The 16,653-nt window shown below is 45.1% G+C and overlaps 1 protein-coding gene across 1 annotated transcript; it reads right to left on the bottom strand.

Moving 5' to 3' along the window:
• Positions 1-333: 333 nt before the first annotated feature.
• On the bottom strand, positions 334-14,315 carry SKA1 (spindle and kinetochore associated complex subunit 1). The gene is made up of 7 exons (XM_044431489.1): positions 14,181-14,315; positions 13,464-13,565; positions 12,434-12,558; positions 10,201-10,292; positions 8,793-8,930; positions 3,029-3,198; positions 334-635 (listed from the first exon to the last, which is right to left on the bottom strand). Exons 1-7 carry the CDS (start codon positions 14,224-14,226, stop codon positions 487-489), a joined length of 822 nt encoding a protein of 273 aa, XP_044287424.1. The 5' UTR covers positions 14,227-14,315; the 3' UTR covers positions 334-486.
• Positions 14,316-16,653: the final 2,338 nt, after the last annotated feature.

Here is a 16,653-nt window from a genome sequence, read left to right as displayed (position 1 = left end):
TCATTTGCAAATTCCTTGGACTGCAACAATTTTGATGCTCCCAATAGAAGCTTCCCAAAGACAATGGAAGGTTGCAAGAATTCTGACTTATCTAGTGCTTAAACCATTTTGTTGGCACTTCCAAAGTGCTTCCAAAGTTCATGCTTCAAAAGCTGGGGAGAAATAATGTCTCAACTCATTACACTTCTGTGTTTGCAACAGAGTTATTAAGCTCACAGTCCAAAACAGAAGGGGAAAACACATACTTATTGGACAAATGGATTTACTGCAGAAACACAAGAACATATGAGAAATGCTACATTTTACAAATGCAGATAAAAAAAACCTACCTTTTCTCACCATAATTAGTAAGAATAAGAAGGAAGAGCTGCAAAGGAACGGCTTTGCAACATATATTCAGAATCAACAAGGCAGTCCTGTAGAACTCGCTTCTCTGCATGGCTGTTCAGGACGCCAGTCCCAGGTCTTGCACGATCCCACAGCGTCTCAGCAAATGGCATAGCGAACAAGTCGGGAGCCACGGATCTCGCGCACTCGCTGGCAATGCCGCAAGATGGTCAGGATGCTATGGAAACGCTTGTCTGCCTTCAGTTGTGTGAACTCTTCGATGTCGGCCTCCACGATAAAAAATTCACCTGGGACAAACAGACAATGTTTGATGGGGAAGGAGAGTATCTCAAAAGCAGCTCAAAGGTTCTGCAGGGTTTGTCTAGACAAACAGTCTATGGCCGGTTGATTGCTGATCATGGCTGGTCCCAGAGAATCCTGGGAAGCGTAGTCGGCCCAGGTACTGAGGACTGTGTTCAAGATCCCAAGCCCCTCCCACAGAAAAGACTCCAATTGGTTTAACAAAGCTGAAGAAGTGTAGATACGCCCCTTAATGCAGGGTGGAAGGACAGTTCTCCACTACGTTTTCCTCTTACAGAGGGGTGGCTGTATTTTTCTGGCCTACAGAATGATCTGGCAGAGGTCCAGGGGTGCGTGATGGCGGTTACCTCTCCCAAGCCTTTGAATCTAAGCCACAGACTGGTAGAGCCTTGGTCTCTTTTCAGGAAGGACAGCTGCCATCCGAGAAGTACCCACTACCAGCACTATGCACTATGTACCACTACCAGCACTATGGTCGGCAGAGAGCCATTCACCAATGCTGCAGCCACCTCCAGGTTTCTTCAAGCTGGAAATACCATTCACAACTGGAGCACGCTTATTCCACCTTCCTCCCAAAGAGCACCTTGCCGTGTCTGTTTCTGTGAATCCCTCGAAGTGGAGAACCTTCCCTATTATCTATTGCTCCCTATACAGAGAACTGAGAGACACATTTCTGACTGGCATTTTATCTGCTAGAAATGCATGGCCTGATCTTGAGGAAATAGTATTTCTGTTATCAGACTTGGATGCACATGTGTCATACAGAGTCTCTCTCTTTGCCTTTGCAGCTAAGAAGATAAGATCTAGGGAGGTTTCATAGGGGTTAGTTTCTTGATGCATGACTGGTCTGTCTTTTTTCTTTTTATCCCCTTTTAACTATCCCAGTTTTAATTGACTTGTCCTATCAGTTTTAAGGTTCTCTTTGGTTAAATTAAAATTGCTCTGTCAATTTGTGATGGCCTATAGCTTAATATAATAAGCTACCTACCTACCTACCTAAGAGCTCCTCATCACATTCCCATGGTCTCCTGCCCAGAAGATGCTCACAAACACCCCTGTGAGGTAGGCCAGGCTGGGAGTCCCCCCATGGAGATGCAAGGCCAAGTGAGGAAGTGAGCCGGGATCTCCCAAGCAGGGCCTGTCCCACGCTTCTACAGCACACATCAAGTGCTCTTTTCGGACGGAATGCTCAATTCCCAGACCAAGTCATTGCTGGAGATGTGGGATTGGGAGGCAATTACGTGCAGCCACAGTTGGCTCTTCCAAGCAGCTCAAGCCAGGCAAGGCAGCTCCGGTGGCGTCTTTCCAGTTGCAAAGGCCAAGGCTGCGCAAGGAAAGGAGGGAATTTGGAGGCAGAGCAGACAGGTGGCCTGCCAGGGCAGCCGTGCGCTCTGCCACTTCCAGTATTCTGCTCTGAGACAATTATTTGGAGCGCAAACCTTGAACAAAGAATTTTGCTGTGCAGAGCGGAGAGAGAACCACGGAGCTTTTGAGAGTGGAAGCGAGCGGGCCAACACGGGAAGCTCTCTTGTGTGGGGCCAGAACATCTGTGCAGCTGAGAGCACCTGAGCGGTATAGTGCTCGGGGTGATGGACTGGGATCCAGGACATCTGTGTTCCAGTCCCCACTCGGCTGCACAGCTCACTGGGCAACTGTGGGCCAGTCACTAATTTTCAGTCTGACCTACCTCACAGGGTTGTTGTGAGGATAAAATTGAGAGGAAGAGAAGAATTAGGCAAGCCACCTTGAGTTCCTTGAAGGAAAAAAAGCAGGAAAAAAACAAATAATTCCATGCTGTCAGGTAGAGCCCTTTCCTGTTACTCATGAATGCCAAGCTCAGCATTTTTCTAACTTACTGGTTTTTCGGCGCCAGGTAAAGACCTTTTTATTTAAACATCGTTTTAATTGTTAAAACATATGATCTGGCCAGGGCAACTTCTTCTTCCTTCTCTTTTCTCCTCCTATACTATTTATTTACTTATTTTATACTGATAATTTTAATTTTTATATTATTGTGTTTGTAACTCAGTGTATTTTTTTGTATTTTTGTATTTAATGGTAATTTATTATGTTCTATTTTATTTCAATGTATTTTATTGTGTTGTAAGCCGCCCCGAGGCTTCGGCAAGGGGCGGCATAGAAATGTTATAATAATAATAATAATAATAATAATAATAATAATAATAACAACAACAACAACAACAACAACAACAACAGAGCTTCTATCTTTGTCTGTCTTTTCACCCTCCCGGTCTTCTTTTGTATACCTGAGATTTCCTAACACATTTTCTAAGGACAGGCATCAAACCCGGAGGATCTTCCGGCTGAAGTTCCAGAACAGGAGGGACTATCATCAACAGATGACTGGATGTAAAGTTACCTTTCGTATCCTTGGTTTCTTCTTCCTGGAATCTGAAGTAGAGGTTCCTGACAGCAGCAGTCATGGATTTAGTAGGCTGACGCATAATCTTGTACTTGCTCGTAACTGCCTTGTTAATTTCTTGAATGACAGCATTGACTTGGCTATACGTTAGTCGGCCGCGCATGTACCTTTGGGAGGGGAAAAAGCAATTTACTGTTACCTGGCAGGTCACAGGTACCGCAGAATGGTGCCAAAGCTTTTCCCACAGCAGACATACCGAATGAGGTTCATTATATGTTTGTGTCTGATGTCTGCATGTAAAGTGTTTCCCCCAGAAAACTCAAAGATATACTGGCAGCAAAAGGCCACATTTAGGACTTGGATCCACCCCTCCTGGAAAAAAGCCTTCCTTCCAAGGCTGTGGAATCAGATTCTGAGACGGAATCGGCAGCCTAAATGCCAAAAGATCCTGAGATGAGCCAGGCGGCCAGGGGAAAGTTTGTGAGCCGGCTACTGTGGAGGGTGATACGCCAGCACCATTAACTGGAGGATGCAAGTGGAAGGCTAAGACGGCAGAGTTGTTCAGAAGCATCCGATGCGTCCAGTGATTGGTCCTTATGGAAGAGGATCCACTGGAAGGTATGGTTTCCTCTTTTCAGTCTGGAAGGGAATGGAAGTATTGTTTGGAATCAGCTTCCTAACTTTAAGCTGCATTTTCCCTAAGGGCTTGTATTCAAACGGTGCTAGTTTCTGCCATAATTTGTACTACTAATAATTTAATAATTATTAAATTAATAAATGTACATAATTTGTACATAATTTGTAAGCCAGCCTAGTGGGCCTGCTTTAGCATAATAAACCTCTTTGTTAGAAAGGCTTTCTCCAGGTCTGCTTGCAAGGAAGGGGGGAAGATCAAGTTGCTCAAGATGACCATGAAACATGAAAAGATCATCCAAAAGTCCCCTGCAGGGCTAGTTTGTGCGTCAGAAGCAAATCTAGTGCAAAGTCTATTATACTGCAGCAGATCTTCAGATTATTTTCCTCTTCCCTGCATGCTGTTTCCTCCCCAATCTGGTATCAAATCAAGATGGAACTGGCTGTTAGGCACCTCCGGCAATATTACCTAGCCAACCCGGAAAAACCTTGCATTTCAAGCACTGTTAAGGTATGTGGACATCAGTTACGGATCGCAAGATCAAAAAGCATTTGCTGTTAATAGATGCAGACGCCTCCATCTGCCCACACAGAGAGGCCAAGAGACCAGACTGGATACTGCAAGCAGGAGACACAGAGACGAGTCAGTGGCAAGAAGCAGACGGGGGAATAATCTGCAGCGACGAAAGCTGAGAACTGGGGGAGAAGGAAGGAAGATTTCAAATGCAGAGACAAACTGGGGGGGCGGGGGCGGGGGAAGAAGTGTAGTTTATTAGGGTACTACGGCTGCTTGTTTCTCTGAACAGAAATGTGGTTGAGTTCAGACAACTGATAAGCCATGTTTCAACAACCACGCATGGTGTAATGTCGACCCACACTCAACCCTAGAAGGTGGGCTTTCTATTGTCTTAGTCCAACCACTGGTTGCTGCTGAGCCTTACCTGTAAATGCATTCAAGTCACCCACCAGCTGTGGCTGCAGCGACAGATTCTCTTGAAGGCCCTCTGGTCCAAGACCATTTCTGTGCCACGCACCTGCGCTGAATCTCTTCTCTCCTAGTCCTGATGATTGTGGGGATCTCTGCCCCATCACTCCTTCCTGCCTGCCCTCCCCGAATTAAGAGGGGGGCTAGCCACCCCATGGACCCAGCACGTCCAAGGAACGTGTGAGGGGCATGTGGCGAGGCTGAGTCCCCCTCAGAGGAGACATTCTTGGAGGGAAAGAGGGTTGCAAAGCGGAGGCATTTTATGTACGCCATCCCTTGACTCGTTTACATAACCAGCACCGAAGAGCAGCTCGGTGGCACGAAGCGTGGTGGAGAAAAGCAGAAAAAGAGGAAGAGCAACATGGAGAAAGCAAAGCCCTGTCTGAAACGGGAGCCATGGGTAATTCTGTCTCATTCATTGCTCCAGCGTCAGAAGCCGTTCGGCAGCTTGTGCGCTGCAGCAAACCCTGGCGCTGGACTGCACTAACTTTTCATTTGGCTCCGCATTAAGCCCGCGAGGGGCAGAACAAACCTGGTGCCTCAGCTGTGTACAGCCCCCTTGTGCGTTGCAAATGAAGAGCATCCACCACCGTCTTAGGTGAAAAAGTGAGCAGACAGAAAGCCAAAAGGAGGGGGGAACGGGCCGTTCAGAAATGGAAACTGCCAGTGCAGCTGAGGTGGGGCTGCCAGCACAACAAGAAAGAGGTAAGAGAGGGATGGCAAAACCGGTCCTTTTTGAAGCGCTTGTGCACACACGCACGCACACAAGCAATCGCAAGACAGGGAATACGCAGTGGAAAGTCAGCACGGCAGTGTGGTTAGAATGCTGGGCTGGGTTCTAGTCCTCATGGCCATGAAGCTCACGGAGTGACTTTCGGCCAGTCACACACTCAGCCAGCCTACCTCACAGGGTGTTGTGGTGATAAAATGGAGCTGTGGAAGCCATCTTGATTTCCTTGCAAAAGGAAGGCAGTATGCCATGGGTCCTCAAACTATGGCCCACGGGCCAGATCCAGCCCGCCATGCTCATTTATCTGAGCTGCCTCAGAGGTTTTGGACTCGCTCGGAGAAAATGATCTCCGAGCAAGTCCAAAAGCCCTGAGTCAGTGCAGACGTTCTTTGAAACTGAGCAGAGAGCCGGCACACGAGCCTAACTGTAAAAGCTCAACTGCGCGTGTGCCAGCTCCCCCCGCCCCCCTCGGCATGCATATACAGAGTGGGAATACGGAGCAGGAAACAGAAGAGAGTTGGGTGGGAGAGAGAGAAGACGCTAAAAAAGGATTGAAGGTAAGAAAAATATAACTTTTAAAATCTATTTTTAATTATGTGAGCCACGTCCATGGGCTGCGGGCCAAGCCGCAGCCACCTTGCCAAGCCTGGGGGCTGCCGCTCGGCAGCGGCAACAGCTTGCCCATAGAGGGCTGCCCCCGGGCTCGGCAAGGTGATCACTGCTTGCGGCAGGGGAGCCGTGGCCTTCAGTGGGGGAGCTGCCGCCACCATCAAGCGGCTGCCCCTGGGCTTGGTGGGCGCGGAGCAAACATTTTAAAATTAATTTTAATTGATTTTAATTTTTAATTATTTTTTAATGTGCAGTGTACATAGGAATTCATTCATATTTTTTTCAAACTATAGTCCAATCCCTCCAACAGTCTGAGGGACAGTGAACTGGCCCTCTGATTAAAAAGTTTGAGAACCCCTGCAGTATGCAAATACAAAATAATAATTAACAATAATAATAATAGCAACAAGTAGAGGAAAACCTGAAAGTCAGAACAAAAAAGGCTGGGCATCAGCCAAGTATAGGTGCATTTGAGAACCAGCTGCTTCAGCCACCCCCTCAATCATTCCTAGGTACCAAGGGATCCAAAATATGCAATTTACAAGAAAAAGTGTTACCGAGTTGAAGTAACACTTCTCAACACCAGGGGGCGATATTAGAGCACCTAAGTGGCCACTCTGGAGGAAAAGGGAAAATTTGGTTTTATTGGTATGGCAGTTCACTTGTTGGACATGGGAGCTTCACGTTCTAGTCCTCACTTAGGCATGAAACTCACTGGCTGACTTTGGACTGGTCAGCCACTCTCAGCCTAGCACACCTCATAGGGCTGTTGTCGTGAGGATAACAGAGCGTGAAGGACCATGTTCTGGGCCACTCACAAAAGGAAAAAAGGTGGGATAGAAATGTAGTCATATTAATAGTGACTCTTGGGACATGGATGGCTTTCAAAAAGAAAAAATCCAGGCTGTGGATTGCCCTTTGGGTTTTCATACAGGAGACTCCTTGGAGCTGTCCAAAACATGAGCTGGGCCATGGTTCAATATTTATTAGATTTATAACCAGCTTCTTTCCTTACAAAGAATTCTAAGCAGCTTCCACCATTCTCCTGCTCCTGTTCTCAATCTTATCCCCACAACAACAACCCTGTGAGGTAGGCTGGGCTGAGTGTCTGTGACTGGCCCGAATTCATAGCTGCCAGGGATGTCCAGTCTCCCTTTTCAATTGCAGTATTCACTGGGACACTGGAGGAAAAACTCTGAAAGACCAACTTAATTCAAACGAAAACATACTGACATCAAAGGTGCAGTCCAATGCATATTAAAACAGAAATAAGTCATACAGGCCCCAACACTGCTCAGCCAGACCTTTTCCTGCCTACACATCCATAGCATTGCGCCCTATGGCAGGGATAGGTGGAAGAAAAGATGTTTTGGATTTCAGCTCACAGAATTCCTTGCCAGCATCAACAAGGGGCAGGAATTTTGGTAGCTGGACGTCCAAAACACCGGCAGTTCTAATTCTGCCCACCCTGATCCAGATTCATGCCTCTCCAAATGCTGGTGTGTTGCAATCCCTAACTTTTTATGCTGGCTAGGAATGATGGGTGATGTAGTCCAGCAGCAGCCAGAGGGTCACGTATTCCCCATCCTGGTCTAAAGGGCAGCAGTCACGCTTTCTGATCACGGACTTCCGTCTGCTTGGGCAGCTGGAGTCAAAGGGAAGACTTTTAAAATATACCAATAAAGAAGTACGGAAGCTCCAGTTCTAGAACTTTTTAGCAGCGCTATCAGAGCCGTTTGCTGGGACAACAGGGCTGTCATCCCGGACTGAGACTGGGAGGTGGGGAAGGACACAAAAGACTGAGAAATGAGAAAGAGTGTGACCATACTGGGCTAGAGGGACCCGTGGGCTGATGCGACATAAAGCAGCTTCCTACATTCCTAGACCCATGATGTGAAGAGTCCTTGGGGGTCAGCTGGTCCAACTTCCTGTCCTACCTTATGACCCTGCTTGGATTCTTATTTTGTGAGTGCAGGCCGTTGCATTTATCTACGCTGCAAGGCGCTCCATCCATTTCAGAGCCCAGCGTTTGGGATCTTGATTCCGTCTTCTGATAGAGCGGTGGGCAGAGGGAAGACCAGCACCCAGCTGGGGCTCCAGTGCCCAGAAGATCTGGCCAATGTGACCGAATGTGACCCTGTCCCTCTGAGCTTTGTGCCATCAGCTAGTTTGATAAGCACCCTGCTCCACAGTCATTTCTACAAATGTATACAGAACAGTGATACTCCACGCAAGACCGAGCCGTCCGGGGGCCCTCGGTGTTGCTATTCAAGCAGCTGTAGGAATCCAGCTCATGGCAGAATCACCCAACCCATTGCGAGGTCTGGGCACCTTTATGAGAAGCAAACAAACCGCTCGCCTCCATCTGTGTGTGCTTAACATTTCCGGATGGACCTGAGCACACACTTTTCATTCAGACTGAGCAGGAGAAACAAGGAAAAAGTTGGGTTTTTTGTTCCACCATGTAATGGTGATACTACAACACACAAAACCCCTTGTAAATGATATTTTTAAAAAGAGGAAGAAGAAATCTGGAAGAGAGAACTGAGCGGCAGAGGAAGTTCACTTGCTGATCGGAAATAACCAAACTGCCTGTGGTACTAAAACGCAGTCAACCTGGCCAGGGCGACTTATTTTATATTGTTAATTTGTTTTATATTTTGAATGTATTATATTTTAATTTTATGTTGTGAGCCGCCTCGAGGCTTTGGCGAACGGGGCGGCATAGAAATGTTTTAAATAAATAAACAAATAAATAAACCTTTGTGCTCCGATTCGCTAATTGAGGCAAAATCCCTACTTACGCAGGAACACTCTCAAACTCCTCGGCCGTTAGGAAGGGCGCCTCTTTAATGCACTTGGCCTCTTTTGCAGGCTTCCTTGCACGAGGAGCCTCTGCCTCTTTGCCCTGCTCTTCTTTCTTCAAAGTTAAGTCCACAGAGCTGCAAGGAAAGGAGAGAGAGCTCAGCAGGCGGGCAGGCGGGCGGGCGTAAGTGTGCTGGCCACGTTTCCGGCCTGTGCTGCTGATTTACTCCCATACCAGCTGCGTTTACTGAAATTGTTCTTTCCTCCTGACTTTCCAGGGGGTTTCGCTAGGGAGGAAAAATTCAGGAGATGGTAGCAAGACCGACTTCTCACTTGGCAAGTGGAGAGGTGGGGAAACTTCTCCAACCATGGATAGTTCAGTGCAGACATGGTGCTTAATCATGGTTTGCAGGCAGTCCCTAGCCACAGCTTGGAATGTTTGGACAGAGTGCCTAAAACTAATCAGTGATCAACTTTATTTAAACCCCACCTTTCTTCCAAAAGAAGAGCACTCAAGGGGGTTTAGAGTGACACTTAAAATGTGTTCTAACAAATGCAATATATACATTTATTGCAACTATTAATGCATTAACAGCATAAAAACTGCAGAATAAAAATTAAAAGCTAAATTAAAAAAATATTGCAGCAAATTTTATGGGCTGGGGGCTATGCCATCCGATCAATTGTTCCAGCTTTTAAAAATACGTAACACAATCAGGTAACTTTTTCTCTACCTTAAGACTTGTACCTTAAGTCTTACAAGTCACATATCAGCATTATTCCTATTGCATTGCATTTCTATCCCACCTTTTTCCTCTTGCAAGGAAACTGATGCAGCATCCAAAGCTCCGTTTTACCCTCACAACCACCCTGGGAGGCAGGTCATGCTGAAAGAGTGACCGGCCTGAGCTTCATGGGCATCGGGACTACAGTCCAGATCTCCTGGATCCCCAGTCCGCATTCTCACAACACTTAGCCCAGTGTTGTCAACATTAACTGGCAGCAATGGGTCTGCAGGTTTCAGGCAAGAGTTTTTGCAGCCCTACCTAGAGATTAAAGCAGGAATCCTCCACATGCACGCTACAACCAACACCAGAGAAGCACCGCTCAGTCTCTTACTGGCCTCTGCTGTCCTGTTTTGTTTTTCAAACTCCACCTTTCTAGCCTTCAAGGTGGTTTCACTTCCCCCTCCCTTACTCAGAACAGGACAACTACCTCACTCATGAAATTTGAGTTCATTCGTTCATTCCCAAAATGTCTAATTTCCGATCAAGAAACTCCAGAACCATATTAATGGGGGAATCATCATGTATAAATGAGCATGTTCCAATGCCTGGCTCGGCTATATAAATGTTGATTTGCATCCCTGGCTTACTATGATGCCTGCCTCAATAACAGAAAATATACCTGTTTGGGATTGCTTTGGGCAGGTGAATGGGTATGTTTTCTTCAAGATGCTGAATTTCATTATAGTCCCTCTCGATCGATTCCTGGAGCTCCTGTAATTAATAAAAGGCATCGGCAGGTTGCACAGGCTGAAAACACGCTGAATATGACTAATGTGAGTGGAACAGTATGTTACTTTTATGAAAAAGGAACCACCCCCCCCCCCCCCCGCCTTAGTTCCACTTGCCCTGAACTTCTGGGTAGAATCGCCAATATTATTTATTTATTACATGAATTTATACCCCATCCTATTGCTTCAAGCGCTCAGGATGGCTTACAAAATATATAAAAATACAATATAAAACTATAAAAACATTATTAAAACAATATAAAACATCACTATAAAATGCAACTGTGTAAAAGGGGAAAAATAAAATCCTAAAACCTCTAAAAACATTGTTAAAATAACGATCAAATAAAAAGGTCTTTACCTGGTGCCGGAAAGAATATAGTGTCGGCACCAGGCAGATCTTTCTGGGGAGCAGATTCCATAGTCTTCCAATATCAGGGAAGTGCATGCAATTCAAAAAAACAGAACAAAAAGCTTATGGCTCAACCCCATCACGACCAAATTGGATTATGTTCCAAGCTGTCATCTGTAAATTTCCGTTTAAGTCATGCATAAAGCTTGTTTTTGTCAGTAAGCAGGTCCCACAAGCACGTAAGGTCTCAATCCATACTTCATTTTGCTGTGGTCAGAGGGCATCCCATAAACATTTCAATAATTGATTTTATTTTCTGTAAAATTTAACTGAAATTAATTTTATAGTGTTTTAGAATTTTAACTTACCCTGTTCCAACTTCTCACTTCAGTCCCTAACTCCCAGCTGTATATTGTTGTATATCGTCACATATTATGTATATTGATGTTTAATTGTTAATTTATTGCTAAATTTAGATATACTGTTATTTTTTCTCATTGTCTTTATCAGTATAGTTGTTCTGTTTTTCTGTAATCCCCTGAAAGAGTCATTTTGGACTATTTGTCAAAGAATATAACTTTAATACTAAATAAATATATAGATATACATAGAAAAATTCAGTCTGCGTGAGGGTTGGCTCAGGAAATTGAAGCAAAATAGAGCAGGTTAGATTGTAGATATAAAACCTCAGTGCAAATCTTGATCTAAGGGTCCATGGTTCAAGATATTGCTTCAAACGGGCACAGCAGATGATTTAAAATGCTTTTCTCTATTTGTCTCACCTGTTACTGCATTCAAAATTATATTTGATCAGGATCAAGCCACAAATAATCTTAAGGGGGTGTGTTACCACAGAAAAAAGTTAAGCAGTTTTGTAGGGAACCTCTAGATTCTTATACAGCAGGCAAGGAAGAAGTGTCCCAAGGGGGTACCAAAGGGGTACCAAAAGTACAGTTCCTCCTGCAGAGCTTTGCCCACATACTCATTACTTCCAATTTGCAGGAGGTGGCTACCTTCTAAGTATGCCAATGATTTCCAGTAAAGCAGTTTTGTTCAAGTCCACGCTACATTCTGCAAAATATCCCTGAAACTTGGTTTAATTTAATTAAACAATGCCCGTGAAAGACAGGCATTTGGGATGATGCTCAGATCCCTAAGTGTCTCTAAAACAGAAAGTACCCAAGCTTCATTTCTAGCAGACCCAGTGCCAAGATCTCTCTAAAACACCCCCTCCTATTGCAAAGGGAAATCCTCCCATTAAGTCCTCCAATAGTGCTGAACGTTCGCCCAACAATGACTTAGAGAGGTCAATATCTGGAGATATCCAGGGTTTGATGGCTCCGTTATGCATGCTTTTCCCAAAGTGGTTCCACATTCCTGAATGAACGGATATACCTACCCACCCCTTAGGATCAGCCCAGGTTGCCCTTCTATGAGAGCCACCCCTCAGGGAAATGAGAGGGGTGGCAAATAGGTGAAGGGCCTTTGCTGCTGCTCCGGCCCCCCATCTCTGGAGCTCCCTCCCCTAGAGAAATTTGCCTGGTGCCATCTTTTCAGTGCCAGGCGAAGACGTACCTTTTACAAAAAATAAGAGCCTAATCCCTCTGTACTGATGAAACTTTTTATATTAGTTTTTGTAGTTTTTAATGTTGTATGTTTTTATTCTTTTAACTGTTTTTATGTGAGCCACCTAGGGTCGCCATTTTGGCCATTATAGGTGTCAAATAAATATGCGGATGAAAAGGGGGACCACCATTCCTGTTATTGGCTACCTTGAGTTGATTTTGCTGTCCTTCCTGACGGTGGCATTCGAGCTCCAGTTGATTCAGGAGATCATTCAGGAGATACATCTCGTGGGCTATCTTACCGAGCACCGTCTTCAGAGATGGGTCCTTGTCTGACAAATGAGATGAATTGTAGACAAAGAAAAAAGAGAGGGAGTTCTCACCAGAAATTGGTGTACATTAAACACACGTCACAGCTTCCATCTGTTTTCAATTGTATTCCTGCTTTCTAAGGGCCTCCTTGCCACCTGAAATCCCACAAGGCAATTGTTACCATCCAACTACAATTCTCACATAACCAAGATGCACCCCAAACCTCACTTAAGCCTTTAGTGGTATCCCCTTTAGTCACTTTTTGACACCAATAAAAATACAGGTAAAGACATTTTATTTTTATTTATTTATTTATTTAAACATTTTTATGCCGCCCCATTCGCCGAAACCTCGGGGCGGCTTACAACAATAAATAAAACCACATAAATTAAAATATACATATAGAATAGTAATAATAATTTAAAATACAATATACACACAATATAAAATAAGCTGCCCTGGCCAGATAAAATTCAGTAGTATTAACATTTAAAATCTTGCTTAAATAAAAAGGTCTTTGCCTGGCGCCGAAAAACAAATAACGACGGCGCCAGGTGGACCTCTCTGGGGAACGCATTCCATAACTTAGGCGCCACCGCTGAGAAAGCCCTCCTCCGAGTAGCCACCCTCCTAATTTCTTTCACGGAGGGCTCCCAGAGAAGGGCCTCTCCCGACGATCTCAGGGGGCGACTGGGCATATATGGATGTAAGCGCTCCTTCAGGTAACCATTACCTGAATAATAAGCAGACATTGCTGCTTATTATTATTATTATTATTATTATTATTATTATTATTATTAGAACATTTCTATGTTGCTTATGTTGGTACCCAGTTCCAAGAGCTCTTACAAAATAGTATTAGTGATAGATAAGCTGCAGTTAATACATATGGCCTGAAAATATTGCAAACATTGCACCATCTTACCCATCTTTCTCAACTGAAGTGACTTTTTGATAATTGAAATCTTGGTGTTGATGTGACAGCTTAAGCCATTTAAATCCATAGAAGCCATCTCATATTTTTCTCCTTTAAAAAGACAAAAATATTAATTCTAAATATTACAGCAATTAAGACTATTCATGAAAATCAGGACTATTTCTAACAGCTTTTTTTGTAACAACCCTGGAAAAGAAGCTTGGAAGGGGGGCATGATTCAGCAACAGCATTTTGCCACCAAGTGCCTTGGGTGAAGAGGGGGTAGGTAATCCCAAACAGCAACTCATTTAAACTTTTGCCTTCTATACATTGAGGGTTAAGTTATGTTTGAGCTCATGCGCGACTCAAAAAATTATTTTCAGAGCCGGCACTGATCCAAGGCCTTCCACACACAAACCCACCTTACCTTCACCGAACCTCTCTTTGTTTCAGCAACCTAATCAACGGGGCTTGCTTCTGAGTAAACTTGCACTCTCACCTTGCATGGCTACTTTGGCTTTGCTTTGCTTGCTTTCTTGGCAGCTGCCCTCTGGGAAAGCCCTGGGAGCCAGAAACTCCTACGGATCTATTGCAAATCACCCGTGCGTTTGCTCTTTGAGCTTGATCGACCTTCCTCCAGGAGGCATATTAACCCTGGAATACTGACTCTAATAAGGAAAATGCAACAATTCACTTTTCAGCAAGGAAAAAGCACCACTGCCTCACCAATGGCAGCGCGGTGCTGCGCATCGTCCTCCTTTTCCCCTTCCATAGCCAGGCTGGTTATCCCCGGACCGGCAACGGGGCTACCCGCGCCCTTTCGCTGCAGCTCCAGCTGCGAAGATTCAAATCACCCGCCCGAGCCTTTGGCCGCTGGATCTCACGAGAACACAGAAGTCTCGCGCTGGAGGTCCTTGCGTACAGAAGCGTCGTTCCTGCCGCTTTCACCATAGAGATCAGGATAGAGACATCTAGAGTGGCACAGAGACGCCTAGAGAAAGAGAAGGGGTAGAGTCGCACATTCACCCAACCCACTTTGACTCGCTTTTAGGCGTGGCATGTTGATTGTGTGCACGCTACCTGTAAAAGCTTCTGCGAGACAGTCCATGGAGCTTGCGTTCTACTTGGGAGTAGGTCCCATAGAATGCGACGGGCTTCCCTCTGGTTAATTTATTTATTAGATTTATATCCCGCCTGTTTTCCTACAAAGAACTCAGAGCAGCTTGAATCATTCTCTTCTTCTGTTCTCAGTCGCCTCCTCACAACCACAGCCTTGCGATGTAGGTTGGGCTGGAAGTCTGTGACTGTCCCAAGTCAGTCCATGGTGACTCCATGGCTGAATAGGGACTGGAACTGAGATCTTCGAAGTCCCAATTCTGTGCTCTTGACTACTACACTACAGTGGCTCAGTCATAGTGTTGCAATGATTGCTATTTAATATTTTGACTCTCCCACCCTTGAAAACTAAGAGCAGCTGCTGAGAAAAAAAAATAACGAGAGAGTTGTGTAAACTTCACTACTGTATGTTAAAGCTTCCTGTAATATCTCTGTTGATTAAAAGGTTGGCCATTGTTAGTGTCCAGTGACACCTACTGCAAACTCCTGAATTTCTCAGTATCACAAGCAGCTGTTATTAAATCTAACAAGCACAATAACTTCGTTTTTTCAAGGAAAGAAAAAACGCTCAACAGCAACTGGGAAGTCCCATTTCAGACAATGGCACTGTTTTTCTACACTAATTAGTCTATAAATTTTCCAGCATTCAGAGTGGTGTCACTACCTCCATTGACACTCCTATATTCAAAGTTCTATAGCCTATTCAACATATTATACGTAAACTTTACCGTAGAGACTTGAATTATAGAGCGGCTTCCTGTTTCTTCTCCTGCCCTGCGATAGAGTCGCACATGCTATTAACCCCTCGAGGCCAAGTAGTTATCAAAGAAATCAGCGCCTGGAGTGACTTTATTATTATTTCCAAATTTGCATCTACGCACACAACCAACCACACGCACAGCCCCTAATTGGAATCTCCCCCTCATTTTACTTATTATATCCCACTTTCTACCATTGTGGGGCTCAAGGGGGCTCCATGGGAGATGGTGGTCTTGGGATGCATGATCCCGCTTGTGACAATTCACAAGTGGCCACCCTCCTGGGACCCAACTCTGGAGCAAACTCTTCTAGGGGAAGGGAGCAGAAAATGGGAACAGCAGTGACTCAACACCCCCCCCCCCCCAGCTAAAGGAAGGGCTGGCGAGTGTCTGAGTGCTTGCCAGCCTTTTGCACTGAAGTGCTGACCTCCACGACTGTTTCGAGAAGCAACAGCAGTGGCCAGCCCTCTCCCCTGCCCCAGCATCACACCTCCAAGCCAGAGCGAGGCCCCATGCCAGCTTCAGCCACTCCCACTAGTATTTGTCCTCCTTCCGCTCAAGTGTGGTTCAAGGCAAACTGCACTCTCTGGGGCAAATAGTTTGGGAGGGGTGCATGCCAGCGGGAAGGGCTTGCACAGAAAACTGAGGGAAGTTTTGTGTTTGGCTTGAGAATGCAGCACCAGGTTGAGCCCAAGTGCAGAATCAGGCACTTTTTTAAAAAACAGCTTGCTTGGCTCTGAGGGAGAAAGCACATTTAGACATGAGGCAAAGAGATGGCAAACCCCCTGAAGATGCTGCTTCACTTAAAGGGCCAAAACTGATGTGAGTTTCCTGTCAAGCAACCATAGGTGCAATCCATGAAGCATGGTAGAAGTTACGGTGGCGGCAGTGTCCTAGTCTGGCTACACATGCATAGGATGTCTTTTTATTTACTTATTCTCCCATTTTTTCATTTTAGGGTAGGCACAGAGCCCCCAGTCCACACCAGGATCCTTGTGTGGTGTTTTATGATCTGGATGAGGGCCACTTCATCTGTTGTAGGGTAAAAATGAAAGAAGGCAGAGCTGTTAATCTGAGTTTCAAGTGATGTCTGTTTTGGTCCAGGGACCTGAAGGACTTTTGAGATAGTGCATCTGCTCCTTTGCTGAAGTTCCAGACTTTATTTGTAAATAAAAGGAAGTGTTAAAAGTGCACCTTATGTTTCCATTGTTTCCTTTTTAAAAAGAAAATCAAAATAGTAGTAGCACTTCTCCAGGACATAACCTTCTTCAGGAATGCAAGACACATGGAATAATTTATTTGGCTCTCTTAGCATGAGGTCTCTT

The sequence above is a fragment of the Varanus komodoensis genome, unplaced genomic scaffold (assembly GCF_004798865.1).
Source record: "Varanus komodoensis strain SLA01 unplaced genomic scaffold, ASM479886v1 scaffold22, whole genome shotgun sequence".
NCBI classification, from domain to species: Eukaryota; Metazoa; Chordata; class Lepidosauria; order Squamata; family Varanidae; genus Varanus; species Varanus komodoensis.
Note: the sequence above shows the minus strand (reverse complement) of the source record. Positions and strands in the feature narration are given on the sequence as shown.